Below are 15765 nucleotides of genomic sequence, written 5' to 3' on the forward strand. Positions count from 1 at the left end.
TTACATTCTTGGCTTCAGAAAACATCACCCAAGCCAAAAAAAAAAAAGAGAGAAAAAAATTGAAATGTATTTTCTAGATGGTGAAAAATAAATATCTGTTAGATCCTATAAACTAGAAAATAAAAGAGGAAAAATAATTTTTTAGTTCACAGATATAAAAAAATTCAACTGAATTATAATTTTGATCGGCAAAAGATTAAATGAGTTGTGGATCTGGAGTGTAATTCACTGTCAAAATCAGAAGGAGAAAAGAGAAACTTGCTTAATGTGTAAAATCCACCATTTGGTCAAAAGATGCTTGAATCCCACCTTACATAGTGGGGACGTTTTATTGGCAGACTTAAACTGACTCTGACATGATAAAGCAAAGATTTAAAAGCCGCTGTCATCCTTCTCTGACTCAGATCTACATCCTGATCACTGATCTCTCAACTCCACTTAAACAGTGATACTCAAAGTGTGCTGACCCAGAGATGTGAGATGCTTAAGCAAAATGAAGATTTCTGCATCCCTAAGAGACCACAGAATCAAAATCTCCAGTGTTTGAACACACAAATCTGTGGGTTAACTGGTCCTTCAAGTGACTAATGTGTACCTCAACCCCACCTTACTCATGTGTATATACCTGTGTGTGCGTGTGTGTGTGTGTGCACTCATCCCGCTTTTTGAGGTAAGGGCCTCTATTTCCACTCCAAATCAAGACTATCTTCATTCTGGGAATTTAAAATTAGTTCCATTAAATCCACTGGAATAAATGCTGCTCAAATCAAATATGACTTCCAGGTTTATGGACCCTAAGAGTTAGTAGATAACTAGAATTCAAGGCTTCCTATCGTATTTATTATAGGAACTTAAGTAATTCGTCTGACTGGTCTGTGCCCTTGGGTCTGCGCAGGTCGGTGCCATAGTCAGACAACACTGCAGCATTATTAAATATGTTCCATATTAAGTCAAGTATAGGAAGATAAAATAGAAATAGGAAACGTAATCTCTATACTTAATGAGTTTACACTTCAAGAGGGACTACGCAATAGATCATACTTTTTTTAAAAGAATAGTATTAAAAGAACACTACTAAATAAGTGAAAATGATAAGGTGTCAACTACACAAGCACTGGGGAGGAGACGGGAGGGCAAGAGGACCAAAGCCTGTAATGGCCACGCACTGTTCTTTCAAAAGGAGAAAATATGCAAAGAAATTTTCAGAAATAAAAAATAGGTGGAGAAGTACAATTTCTTCCAGCATGGAAAAGCCTTGGAGGCCCGATTTCCTGCTATATTCCTTCAAAGTTTGCTTTTCATTTTCAAGTTGTTTGGACTCAATTAAACCACTAGGTAGGGAGGAAACAGTGTGAAGATCATGTACTACTATATATAATCATCTGAAGAACAATATTTGTCCATTTAATGCATATAAAAAACCCTTTTGAAAGAACAATAAGTGGAAAATTCTGAAAGTGTAACAAGTACTTTTTTAATTTGTTTTACAGTTTCTCTGAGTGTCGTGAATCATGCAGGCTTATTAGCTGGTTACCAACTCTACCTGCACATTTGGGATCAGGATTCTCCTCCTGTCTAATGGAATACATGGAAATATATGGAATTAATTGTTTAGACAAGCTGTCTCTTCCTTTGGGTTTGCTAAAATGCCAAACTCCCAGAGCTCAGGCTGGTTGTCATTCAACCAAGAATCACTGGAGGACTACCTAGTGATATAGAAATGTTATTTACAATGCATTTATAATATATGCTTTACATTTTCTTCTGAATCTTGCCAAAGTTTGTGTTTGAATAATCTGCTTGTCTTGCTGTCCACACATCTTCTAACCAAGAGTTTGACACTTTGAATCACACTTAACAGGAAGATCTAAGGATTAAGCCTCATTTTAATAGGTCTGTTCCTGTGGATAAACTAGAGACGCCACTTCTAGCAACACAATAATAAAATGTTGGGTGGAAGCAGAAGCTAAGTGGCCTTGCCCTGAGTTAAAAATCTCTAGAAGTTGTGTTCATCTTTGCAATTTGAAAATGGTATGTCCTCTGTGTAATTTACTACTGTTGAATTCGCAAGACAGAGTGGCAATACCTGTTGGTGTTGTTCTATATCTAGAATGAATGATCTAGTCTGGAAATCTTCATCCTGTATGTGCTCAAGTCAGTTCTCTCTTTTTTAAAAAAAATTTTAATTACATACATTTAGAAATCATCCAAAAGTGAGAACATTATAATAAAGCCCCATGGACTCATCAACCAGCTTCAACCATTATCACATTTATGCCCATCTTGTTCTTTCCATCTGCCCACTTCAGGGACTCCATCAGGACAAGGTACGTCATTTCGGATAAAGATTCATCTGCATAATTTTCTTTTGAATCTTAGAAAAGCATACAAACACTTTTCTTATTCCTTTACCCTGTTATTTGTTTGGAAAAGGGAGATGTTACATTGTCTCGGTGAAGGAAGAAAGCCCGTTTTTATTCCAATTCCATATCACTTGAGAAATGATACAAAATTCCAGTTAGAGAGTGAGGGCTTATACTGTTTCCCACTGCACGTCACACCTAACAGGAGATAATGAGGTCTCCGTCATCTTTACACACACCATGCAGCTGAACCAGTCCACACTGAGCTACTGTGTTCTCAGGTTTGAAGACAAAAATGTTTCCACTGAGCTCTAATTTACATACCATTAAATATTTTTCTTGATTTTCATTAAAATAAGAAAACCTGTTTTCTCTATCCAGTGGCAGATCAATTCAACTGAAATAAAATTTCTCCTGTAATTTAGCCATACTTACTCAAAGGATTAGTGAGCCACTGTCAGGGAACAGACACTTGTCTGCTCATTAATATTCAGGACGAAGAACCCTTCTGGTAGGCTGGTTTCAGCCTCTGATAGAGTAATACTTGAAAGAAATCGGCTTGTCTGTGAAACAGCTGCTCAGCCAACCCACCATACAAGGGAATTGGTGATAATAAGATGATAATATTACAACTACACTGAGAGCTTAATGTTTTCAGTTACTCAAAGGTGTGTGGTACGGGTATAACAATTAGAAAATGATTGGTAGTCCATCACAGAGGACACAAAGCTGCTGATCAGTGGTGCTTCCTTAGTTTTGAAAGATCTGTCCAAAGAGAAGAAAGAAAGTGAGAGACAGAGAGAGAGAGACAAATTTCACTTGTACAAAGATCTGGGTTCTTCATGCACTGCATTTAAAGAATGCCCTGCCATGGATCATCTATTCCCACATCAAGCACATGGAAGGCATTTGTGATTTATAAATCTGTTTACTAGTTCTGGCAACGCTCAATCCCTGGCTAGCTGATTCTTGTTTTTGGAAGGTCTGCCCTTTGTAAGAATTGGCAGATTACTTTCCAATGCCAGTGAGACCATTTCTCCAATTTCTAAAACCCAATTCAGCACATCCTGACTTCCAGAGGAGTGTCTCCCAGATGAAATACATGTCATTGAGGTGGTGGCCCAGCAAACTTCAAGGAGGCATTTGGCTAATTACTTCCTATGCTGATTAACATGATAACCCTTACGAATTACAGTTAACTTGTTATTCTGTACAACAAACAAGGGGGCTAGTAGCAAAAGAAATGGAAATATCACATCTATTTATTCTTGAATAATATCATGGAAGTGGTGTGTGTGTTCTGAGTGTGCTTGGTAATGTGCTAGGATATGGGACGTAGTCTATAACGGGTGTGTTTGCCAAACTGTGCTTTATTTAGAAATTACTTATTACTCTTAAATTCCTAGAAAATCTGCCTCCCCCCACCCCTGCCCCCCTGCCAAATATATATATGTATATACCACAAGTCAACCTGGAAGGTAAAATGTTGTTTAAGGAATAGCAGTCAGTCGAGGACTGTGGTAGATTAGGATGTAGAATATTCACTCCCTCCCCCATCTGCACACCTCCATGGGGATTCTATACACCCTGCCTGTCAATTTTGGGAATCACCATGAGATTTGCCTTGGTCAACGGAACCTGAGAAGACCGCCTGCCAATTCTAAGCTACGTCCAAACTCCACCATGAGAAGAACGTAGGCAGAGAGCTGTTTCCCAAAGATGTCTAGAACAGACCAGACCAAATCCGTGGTTTAGAGGCAGGCCTAGCTGAGCACAGGCCAGAACAGCCAAACTCCAGCCAACCCAAAGACGTATTCAAGGAAAAAGACACGCTTCTTGTTTATGCCCTGAAATGTTGTGGTTAGTTTTTACAAAACAATAGCAGACGGATACAGGACCAAAAAAGGTTTCTACAGGTTATCTACATCATAAATGTAGGCCAAATGTCAATAAAGTAACACTGCTGGGGGACAATCAATGGTAACTATGTTTGCACGTCCCAAGGACTCTGTGGACATGCAAACAAAATCTCTGGTGCCTGTCACCTCTTTAACCATCACAACCTTAAGTCACTCTTTAAGGGTCCTGTGTGTCCCATCTTCCAAAATTCTTCTCTGGTGCCTCTCAGTAAAATACTTGACTCCTTCCTTTCTGTTTCCATTGGACTTCTACTTTATGGCGTAGTTGATTCTGCTTCCTTAGTGTTAGTTTTATACTTATGTCTCCCCAACAAGGTATACTCTGTGACAGACTGACCATATTTTAGTCACTATTAGTCATATTTGTATCTACTATACACTTAGTTAAGTGCCTTCTATACCGTAGGTTCTGAATAAATGTTTCCAAATTGAAATCTCACTCACACACACACACACATCACCCATGTGCCAGGAAATACAGAAGATTCTACTACCATAAGGAAAACAACTTAGGAATTTTTGCTTCTCAAATAAGTGTATTCTGTGAGAAAATTAGACCATATTTTAAAGATATTATTACATTATTGTCATCTCTACAATATAGAGATGAGAAGTGATATTTCAAAAGAAAACACATGCAGATCTGCAGCACAAAAATATTATGCCACCATGTATAAATTATTCCCGCATTCAGTAAAAATGAGAATTCTGAGGGTGTTACCATGGAATAAGTTCTTTGGGAGGGTTGAAATTACTGCTCAACGTTTTTTTTAATTTGCTTTAAAAAATATACTTGCTACCAAAATCTCCAGACAAATGTATATCATTAAAATACGTAAATAAAAACCAGGAAGGAGAGTAAAATAATGAGACCAAGAACGCACTACACGAAGAGCCTCATATCGAGCTTCAGATGTGAGTAAATACCAGCTCAAATAAATCTGAAGAAAAAAACTGCCAAACTAAAATATCGCTTCAACTAAATTTTCCTGTCTCTGAATAATCTATACTCCATACAGGATTCTGGAGACTAGGGTACTGGTGCCTACGTCGAGAGAGAAGCTACCAGGGCTTCGTGAGGTGAGAAAAATAAATAATATGCCTTCATTGATTTAATAACATTTTTTTTGCACAAAACACTCACGTCCCTTTAATTCAGGGACGACCTTCAATGGAATAAAAATATGGCTAGATTCTTACCTAAAAAATATGGCTAGATTCCAAAAATATGGCTAGATTCTTTTCCAAAAATATGGCTAGATTCTTTACCCACCAATATCACTATTTCCTTGTTAAAAGAATGTCAGTAATTTTTAGCCAGTGTCCACTCAAAACAAATAAAAGCTGAGTTAGAATTTCAACTGAATATCGACTTGCTATCACATTACTCTTTATAAATCTGATGTAAGTCAAAAGCATCAAGTTACAGTCTTGGTTTCATCTTTCTTGGTGGAAACTTGGCAAGTCATTTACTCTCTCCAGGCTCCAGGTTCCTTGAGGGCTGGACTATATTTAGATGGGTAATTTTCTTTTTTTAAGGATAAAAAAAAAAATCTCTTTCCACTTTTTTCTGTAAGACATTTCCACCTCCTCCCCACAATTAAAGGGACAGAACCGGCAGCGGGAGATAGAGGAAAAGATGTGGCTGATGGTGAAATCTCAGCACATTTGGGGGCTGGAAAGCACGAGAGAGATTATGGGGTAGTTACAGCTAAGAGCAAGGATCCAGGAGTGCTCAGCCTGCGACAGGTTGCTGACTCTGCCATTGAGTGTCTGTGTGGCTTTGCCCTGCAATTCACTTCTGTTAAATAGGTTAACATCTGTAATGGGCAAGGAACATGGCCAGATGTTGCCTATTATTACCATTAATATTATCAGAGTATTGGATTGTTCTCCATTTTCCTAGGATCCTAACAAATTAGCCACTTAGAAGCATGACAGCCATTAGGATTTAGATACAAATACCAACAGGACAGGTCAGACAGTTACTAAACACAAAAATGCTAGGAAAATGAGTGGATACACAAAGACGCCACTTTTTCTGTATTTTTATATGATTCGTTTATTTGTTTATGTACTTCTGGCTGTCTGGGGTACTTGGCAGAGGTGAAAGGCAAGAAGTAAGGCAACAGAGTGGTGATCATTCTTCCAGGTGTACCTGGCTGGGTCTTCATCCATAATTTTAACCACTGGGTGTGTTAGAAAACCTGGGCTTGGTTACAGAGCAAATTGAGAGCATCCCTGTGTATTCTGAAGGAACATTTGTGGTGGCCAGGCCCTGGCCAACAGGTGAGGGGCTTGCAGGGATGTGTAACGGCAGCCAGAGGTGGAGATTTGGCCAGAAAAGGGAGAACAAACAAACAAATAAAAACCTTGTAAGACACTTGGAAAAGTACCAGTGCCAATATATATATATATTGCCAATATATATATATATATATATATATATTATATATATTCATCATATTTCAACTCTATGTTTAAAAAGAAAAAAAGCTACTCAGTTATAAGGAAATTCTCTGCCAAAGAGTGGAAATTTCTGCAATTGATATTATATAGTTTTTCAATTCACTGCCTCTCAGCTACCCTTTTTTTCTATTTATTGCCTCTCAGCCACACATTTCGGCTAATGGGGGTATGGAACAAAGCTGGGCCATTTAAGAAAGTTGGGGAAAATTCATATTCATTCAGGTTTAGCTTGTGACCATGCAATGAATATTTATAAATTTATACAGTATCTTCTAAATATTACTAAAGATATTCATAGAAAATGGGAAAGAATATGACAATAAATATAATCTTATGTTCTGTTACATGTTTTTGACTTTCAAATTTTAAAAGTCACCTCTGCCCCAAAATGCCAAGCTAAATGGAATCAAAACAAAACATTTCTAGTATAATAAGGAATGCCAGGACTATAGACTAATGATTAACAGTGATAGAATCTAGCCTCTCTGAATAGAGTATGGACTGAATCACATATATTAGGTGCAACTTAATTAGTTGCTGTACTTACTGAAAATAGGAAGGAAAGTGGTCACCTTCTCATATGATACAGTCATCTTTCATATAATAAAGAACACATAGCCAACAAAGACCTGTAAAATCCAGATGAGAAATCAAGATCTCTGAGAAAGTGGGACCAGAGGCAGAAATGCAAAATGAACACGTTGGAATCAAGAGATCCCAGCAATAATGCAAAATGACCCACAGAATAGGAAGCCACTAAAAGTAAACCTGAAGTCTCTCAAAGCACCATTGGTCTCATCTGGGAAAATAAAACTCAGAGGATAACGTTCCACAGCTGATCCCAGACAGGGCTCCTCTGCACACCAACTGACAGTCATCAATAAATGCCACGAGGAAGTGGTTAAAGAAAGGTAAGGGGACAAATGGAAAACTGCCCTCATGAATGCACCAGCGTTCCCGAAAGGTGACTTAGCAGGATCACCTTTGTGGGATAAGAAGATAAATCATACAATTGCATGGCTGACCTTCATGAAATTGCCTAATGAAGGATCAGAAATTATAATGGTGACTTTTTAATTTACATATTTTTATAATTTTTTAAAGATAGCTCTTCAGAAGCTGAGCTCACCAGGATCACATTTAGATTTTAGCTGAAAGCTTCCTTGAAAAAAATCTTCTCTCCCATCCCAGCCTAATGCAACTACAATGAAATGCACTGTTGTTAGAGAATTCATCACCCTCTACGTCAGACTGAATCTTAGCAAAATCAATGTCTTGTCAAACCAATTGACATAATACCCCTAAGTACATTAGAAAAATTTAAAACGTACCTGTACAGAGAGAGAAAGACAGAGAGAGAGAGACAGAGAGAGAGGGAGAGAGAGACAGAGAGAGAGACACACACACACACACACACAAAGAGAGAGTGGTTTCTCTAGTAAGAGTAATGAGATCTGGGGTTACCAATTATAAATTCAAAAATATTGAAAGTCATTGATAGGAGAATACAGGAAGTACCTGGCTCAGTCTTGTTGAATAGCTTTACTCATTAAAAAATACAAAATCAACTCCCCATAAATCTACCTTAAGTCTAATATTTTTATTTAAAGGAATATATATTATGTACCGTGAATACTGCTCTGGAATTATTCCTACTTAATTTTGGAGCACAGCTTTATAAAAGCCCTAAGAGTTGTTTTCTAAAGAAGTAGGTAGAAGTCAGAAGCAGCAGATCACCCTCACCTGCTTTCTGTAACAAAGAATAAGACCTTTCAATTTGCCTCAGTTTGAACTGATGCGTTATAGTTCCTCAAACACAGGAGCCCCTTCAGGGGCTCCTGAAGGTCACTGGATTTGTAATCTGTCAATCAAGGCCAACTCCCAAGTACTCCTAGTTGCATTCAAGGGAACAACATTTGCAGCATCACTTCTAAATAAAGTTATTTTCATATACATCCACATATACAGTTGAACACAGAGCGAGAGACAGAGGAAGAATGTGAAGATGCTGAAACATACTTGCAAAAATATAAGTCCCTTTACTTACACAGAAAATGTCACATTATCTTGAGTACTGAAACACCACCAGGTGGACCAGCCTTTTAGAACCTGGAGCACTGATTTAAAGAAATTGTTGGGGCCAGTTTAAAACAGCAATGAAACAGAACATTTTGCCTACTACAGAGAGTATTTTAAAAAAAAAAAAAAAAACCCAAGAAAAAAAAGACGAACTTTGGCAAGGTTTTTCTGAACTGGCTTTGTTGTGCATTGATTGGAAAGGCTGGAGGAAATGAATGAAGGTTCTGTTGCCCTCGGGCAACTTCCTAAAACCAAAGGCGCACAAAGAAGCGTCCCTACAATTTGCAAGTCTGGTTTACAACGAGCCATAGTAAGGTGCATTCATTTCACAGAGCACTGACAACTTTCACCACCTAAGAATATTATCTTTATCATTTTTATTGTTCATTCAGTTGATAAAAGTCAGATTGCTTTTGAATGTCTTTCTGAGGCTCTGACAGGAAAATTCAATGCTGAAAACCTAGTAATAATTACTTTCGCCCTTTGTGCTTTCTAATACAAAATGTGTATTTAACAAATAGAATACAGAAATGCAGTCGACTGCTTATTATCAAGAAATAAATGGGGCTTCCCTGGTGGCGCAGTGCTTGAGAGTCCGCCTGCCGATGCAGGAGACGCGGGTTCGTGCCCCGTTTCGGGAGGATCCCACATGCCGCGGAGCGGCTGGGCCCGTGAGCCATGGCCGCTGGGCCTGCGCGTCCGGAGCCTGTGCTCCGCAAATGGGAGAGGCCTCGACAGTGAGAGGCCCGCATAACGCAAGAAAAATAAATAAATAAATAAATAAATAAATAAATGAAGGGTCTAAACCTTCTGCTGGATGCATTGCAAGTACAATATAAAATGTAGTTATACTATAGAAAGGGGAAACTCTAAAATAAAGGAGTCTATGTCACTGGGCACTTTAAAACAAGCCTGTCCTCTTAAAAGTGATGTTCTATTTCAGATAATTTTAAATGACATTTAATGACTTCAAACAAATCCCTAGATGGAAACTGAAGACAAGCTATAGTGTGACAACACCTGACTTAGAATCACTCTAATAATGAGAACGTAAGCCAAATCATTCAGAATAAATCTCACAGGCGAACCACAAATGCCAAACAGCTCTTTGTAAATTCAGGTTTTTTCCAAGACATAAAAATTGTCAAGAGCGCTCATGCCTTTTCTAAAAATAGACACAGTTATAAATGTTTAAGAAGGAGAGGGGCCCGTGAGCCATGGCCGCTGGGCCTGCGCGTCCGGAGCCTGTGCTCCGCAAATGGGAGAGGCCTCGACAGTGAGAGGCCCGCATAACGCAAGAAAAATAAATAAATAAATAAATAAATAAATAAATGAAGGGTCTAAACCTTCTGCTGGATGCATTGCAAGTACAATATAAAATGTAGTTATACTATAGAAAGGGGAAACTCTAAAATAAAGGAGTCTATGTCACTGGGCACTTTAAAACAAGCCTGTCCTCTTAAAAGTGATGTTCTATTTCAGATAATTTTAAATGACATTTAATGACTTCAAACAAATCCCTAGATGGAAACTGAAGACAAGCTATAGTGTGACAACACCTGACTTAGAATCACTCTAATAATGAGAACGTAAGCCAAATCATTCAGAATAAATCTCACAGGCGAACCACAAATGCCAAACAGCTCTTTGTAAATTCAGGTTTTTTCCAAGACATAAAAATTGTCAAGAGCGCTCATGCCTTTTCTAAAAATAGACACAGTTATAAATGTTTAAGAAGGAGAGAAAAGCTTCCGCTTAAAGAAAATGTTTTCCATATAATATCAAGAATCTCGCATCGAAAAGCGCACCCAGAACAACGAGAAATAAAAACTGTCACCTACCGTCAAATTTCTTGTGCCTGGACACGAAAGTGGTGCGCACAAAGTGACTCGTCTCCTCCACCAGGTTTTCAAACTCCAGTTTGCTTTGCTGGCTTAGCTTGTCTTCCATTTCCGTGGTGCAGCACGTGTACTCCTGAGGACAGATTCTTAAGTGTTCCCCTGCAAGGAGTACGTAAACGTCAGCATGGAACGATAAGGGGTTCAGGGAGTTTGCTTCTCTGACATCTCCCTCAAATCCTGGGGTCCTTGTTCCACCAGCCCCCCAGCCCTCCCCATGAACTTTTATTTGGGCCTCAGGGTATCTAACCTTCCAAATACTCCAGACTGAAGTTGAACCCACCCCATGGTTTGAATGTCTATGACCCCCCAAAATTCATATGTAGAATCCTTACCCCTAAGGTGATGGTATTAGATGGGGCCTTTGGGTGGTGAGTAGATCATGAATGGGATTGGAGCCCTTCTAGAAGAGACCCCAGAGAGGTAGTTTGTCCCTTCTGCCACTTAGGGATACAGCCAAAAGATGGGGTCTGTGAAACACGGAGCAGACCCTCACCAGACACTGCATCTACCAGTGACATGATCTTAAACTTCCCAGCCTCCAGAACTGTGAGAAGTAAATGTTTGCTGTTTATAAGCCACCCAGTTTATGGTATTTCTGTTGTAGCAGCCCAAAGGGACTAAGAGACCTGACATTTAGTTCCAGCCCCTGTCATGTAAGTGAAGGTACATTAAAGACCCCAGAAGACCACGACGATTTTCCTGCTTTCATTTGAAATGTACCAAGTAACGCCGGGTGACAAGAGATGCAATACAGTTATAAATGTGCTTATCTTTGGAAACACCGGGTGACAAGAGATGCAATACAGTTATAAATGTGCTTATCTTTGGAAACCTGAAGTGAGGCAAGAGACATTCAGCCCCACCACCATAGACAGCAGGGCCAGGAAAAGATGGCAATCATTCGCTGTGTTCTGTTTCTGCTCATCCGACCGTCAGAATGCATCAGCTTTCCTCCCAGTGAAAGCCAAGTGTGATTTTAATGGCTGGTCTCCTGTGCCACGTGTTCCCTCGGTTAACATTTCTTGTCAGAGAGAAAATGTTCTCCTGCAAGGAGGAAGGCACTGATGGGTTTAATTAATGCTTATGTTGTATGGAAATGTAAAGCAAAAGGTAATGAAAGTCTTGGGTTTAATTCAATAGATTTATCTCTCGATATACTGGGCCACTTCTTTTGACAATATTGCTTTCTTCGGTGCTATTTGCAAGTGGAAGCCAAGCCCTTGCTTCATGAAATTAAAATGGTCTGTTATTGCATAGAATGTGAATTTCCAATTGATTCAGCTCCGTCAGTGTCAAAAATGTTTAACGGAGCCAGCAGAAGGAAGAAGGAAAATCCACCCAACATCTTGCTAAATAAAACCAACAAACTGTCCCTGTGATTAAAAGCACTGTAGGGCATGGAAAAACCAAATGAACGAGTACTTGATGCGATGATTACTATTCATTTATAATGTTTAACAGTACTTATATAAAATTATTATGTCCCCGTGACCCTGTTTGAAGTATAGGGTGTCTGTCTCATACAGTTGGATGCTTTAGTGCCTACTTAAAACAACCCCAGCATAAAAAAGAATCATGGGTCTGTATTAAAGTTAGATCTTATATAATTCCTGGAAGGGAAGGAGACCATAAAATATCTTAGGTATATTTTTTTTAAAAGGAAAGGAAAATGCATTGTACTTGAGAATGATAAGCATCAAATTCAAGATAACAGTTTCCTCCCAGGAGGAATTAGGATTTGAGAGAAATGCTCAAATACTTTTATCTATAATCTTTTATTTCATAAGTTGCTAGATATTTACACGATGTTTATTATATTACTATCATTACTCTTCTATACATTTAAAATATTTTGTAATAAACACTTGGAAATATGTCATTAGAAAGTAATGGCCACCATAGTGGTGACAGAAAGGAGGGCAGGGGGTAGATATTCAGAAAGAAAAAACATGCTGCCCTTAACATTCGGAAGCCAGCCTGCCCGGTACCCACAGCCAGGTCACTGTAACTATTACACCTAAACAATCTCACAGAACACCCACCTCAGACAAGATTACCCTGAGACAAGGATGAAATGAGACAAAGCAAGGCCACGTCAAAATTTTATCTCAGGGACTTCCCTGGTGGCACAGTGGTTAGGAACCCGCCTGCTAATGCAGGGGACAGGGGTTCGAGCCCTGGTCCAGGAGGATCCCACATGCCGCGAATCAACCAAGCCTGTGCGCCACGACTACTGAGCCTGCACTCTACAGCCCGCAAGCCGCAGCTGCTGAGCCCGTGTGCCACAACTACTGAAGCCCGTACACCTAGAGCCTATGCTTCACAGTTAAGGGAGGCCACCGCAGTGGGAAGCCCGCACACCGCAAGGAGTAGCCCCCGCTCGCCGCAACTGGAGAAAGCCTGCGTGCAGCCAGGAAGACCCAATGCAGCCAAAAATAATTAATTAATTAATTAATTAATTTAAAACAAATTGTCTCAGCACAGACAGAAACAAGGTGATTGTGCCATCCCCAAAGTACTAAACAGCTCTCTCTCAGGCAAAATGAGCCTCTGTACTTCTTTACCTTTTATAGATTGATCTTCATCCTAGTCTCCCTCCTTGCTGGTCACATTTATTGAGATACCTTATTATAGAATTACCTCTGCTTTCTGACAGCCTCTGATCTACGGTGAGGCCCTGCTTCTTGGAACTCTTCCCAACATCACCCACCCAAATCCAAATCCTACAGAAGATTCTGTTGAAGTCCCTCTTATTGAGAAACGCTTTGGGTCTCCATGGTGTATCCTCACTTGCTGCATCGAGTGGTAACTCAACTTGCTCAACCACAGGTGCGCTCCTGATGAGTTCCTATTTGAAGGTATTGACCATGCCAAAAAGAGATGGGATAGAACAATGTGAATTTTGAAAATTTCCCACATGTGATTCTGATACATCCCATTCAGAAAAGTAGTTCTAGAGTTGAAAACACTGGGAAGGAATAAGTATGGCTTTATCAAAAGCAAATGGTCCACAAATCACTAATTTTCTTTTTCTAAAATACCAAGGCTAACTGATAAGAACAACACTCTTTTTCCAGATTAAATGGATATTTAATATTAACAACTTTACAGAATGTTCCTTTCCCTGACCTGTTATAAACCATTTTCTTAGATCCCCCTACTCCGTTTCCTATTTCCCCCTACTCCGTTTCCTACTATATTATGCACAAATGAAATGTCCATTTCTCAAGATTTAGTACATCAGGACTGCATTCTACTTCTGAATCATTACAACTGAGTTTACAACAAAATGCATGGGACTTCTGGTGAAAAACTGACCAAAAGAAAATAAACATTTTATGACCTGAGGGAAATAGTTGTATTTAGGATACTTGTGGAAGAAACCCTGTGGATCTACATTCATGAAATTAGATTGGATTGGAGGTCTGATAATCTCTAATCACTCCAAGAAAATCAGTATTTTATGTCAAGTGATCAATAAAAAAAGAAAGATACTTCTTAGTGGGACAAATTTAAACCAAATTTATTTCTTGTGTGTGTGTATATATAGTCATGGAAATATATGTAAGAGGCTGCCCTATTAACTCAAAGCAGTGTTAGATTTTTTTAATTGAACTAAAGTGTCCTTAAGAAGTCAACTCATGTCTCCTCCTCTGTACGGGTCCCTGGCAGAGATATAATGAAAGAGACAGAGAGACAGAGATAAAAAAGATGGAGAGAGAAAATGAACAGATGGGAAGATCGTCAGAATGTTGAAGAATCGTGCTATAGGAAGAGTAACTCTTTGGTGCAAAGCTCTTGTTAGAGTTCCTAGGAAAAGACCACGACGATGTCCCCAAACACACAGGACCAGCGCCCATGAAACCTGTGGTCCATTGAGACTGAGCCTTGCTTCCTTCCTAACACATCACTAGGTGAGAAGGTTGTGAAGGAATTAAACTCCTGAACAGCTCCTCTCTCCCCCTAATTTGAGGCCACTGCTAACTGCCAAAACAACCTGATGATTTGAATGGCCAAAAAGACTTAGGACAACTGGACAATTTGTTGTGAGTAGGTTCATCTATTTATTTTAGTTTTGGCCCTAGAACAGGGGTGTGCAAACCATCGCCTCTGGGCCAAAGCCAGCCTACCATCTGTTTTTGTAGGACCTGTGAGCAAAGTGGTTCTAAAAAATCAAAAGAATGATATTCTGTGCTATGTGAAGTTTTACGAAATTCCAATTTAATTGTCCATAAATAAAGTTTTTTAAAAATTTTTTTATTAAAGAATAGTTGATGTACAGTATTATGTTACAGGTGTACAATACAGTGATTCACAATTTTTAAAGGTTATGCTCCATTTATAGTTATTATAAAATATTGGCTATATTCTCTGTGATGTACAGTATATCCTTGTAGCTTATTTTATACATAATGGTTTGTACCTCTTAATCCCCTACCCCTATATTGCCCCTCCCCTCTCATAAATAAAGTTTTATTGGAAAACAGTCCCACCTACTCATTCATGCCTTGTCTATGGCTGCTTTAGGGTTAGAACAGAAGAGTAGTTAGACAGAGACCACAGGGTCTGTAACACCTGAAATATTGACTTTCTGAAATCAGACACGACAGCTACTTGGCTATATAAAGAATTACCTCTCACCCTTCCTGTTCCAATTTCTCCAAAGAGCAAGAATACGAAACTTTTCTCAGTTTAAATACTTCCTGACACTTAAGAGCATTTGTATTAATAATGGGATTCTTCCAAAGCTGTAATTTATGAGGGAGAGTGTAGGTGGGAGATTTTCCCACCTACACTCCTTTCTCGAATCCCCTTAGGTTCTCTAGATGTTATCTATTACATAACTAGATACAATATTTAGCTCAACTGGAGTACCACCAGGCACCTCCAAGATCACTAATAATAAAGATACTAAATAGCTGGCTCCAGGCAGAAAACGTTGGATTGAAACTTTGGTGACTGTACCCTGACATCAAACATGTATTGAAAAATCTATGTGCAAATCATGATGATAGGTTCACAACCCGCAAGATG

At 39.0% G+C, this 15765-nt stretch overlaps 1 protein-coding gene across 1 annotated transcript in view; it reads right to left on the reverse strand.

Moving 5' to 3' along the window:
• The window catches only part of GPC6 (glypican 6), a 1088719-nt gene that overhangs the window by 806036 nt on the left and 266918 nt on the right, over window positions 1-15765 (reverse strand). Inside the window, exon 2 of the mRNA XM_007456378.1 lies at window positions 10672-10830. Coding sequence (XP_007456440.1) covers window positions 10672-10830 — 159 coding nt within the window. The remainder of the gene's footprint in view (window positions 1-10671; window positions 10831-15765) is intronic.

The sequence above is a fragment of the Lipotes vexillifer genome, unplaced genomic scaffold (assembly GCF_000442215.2).
Source record: "Lipotes vexillifer unplaced genomic scaffold, Lipotes_vexillifer_v1.1 scaffold154, whole genome shotgun sequence".
In the NCBI taxonomy this organism is placed as follows: Eukaryota; Metazoa; Chordata; class Mammalia; order Artiodactyla; family Lipotidae; genus Lipotes; species Lipotes vexillifer.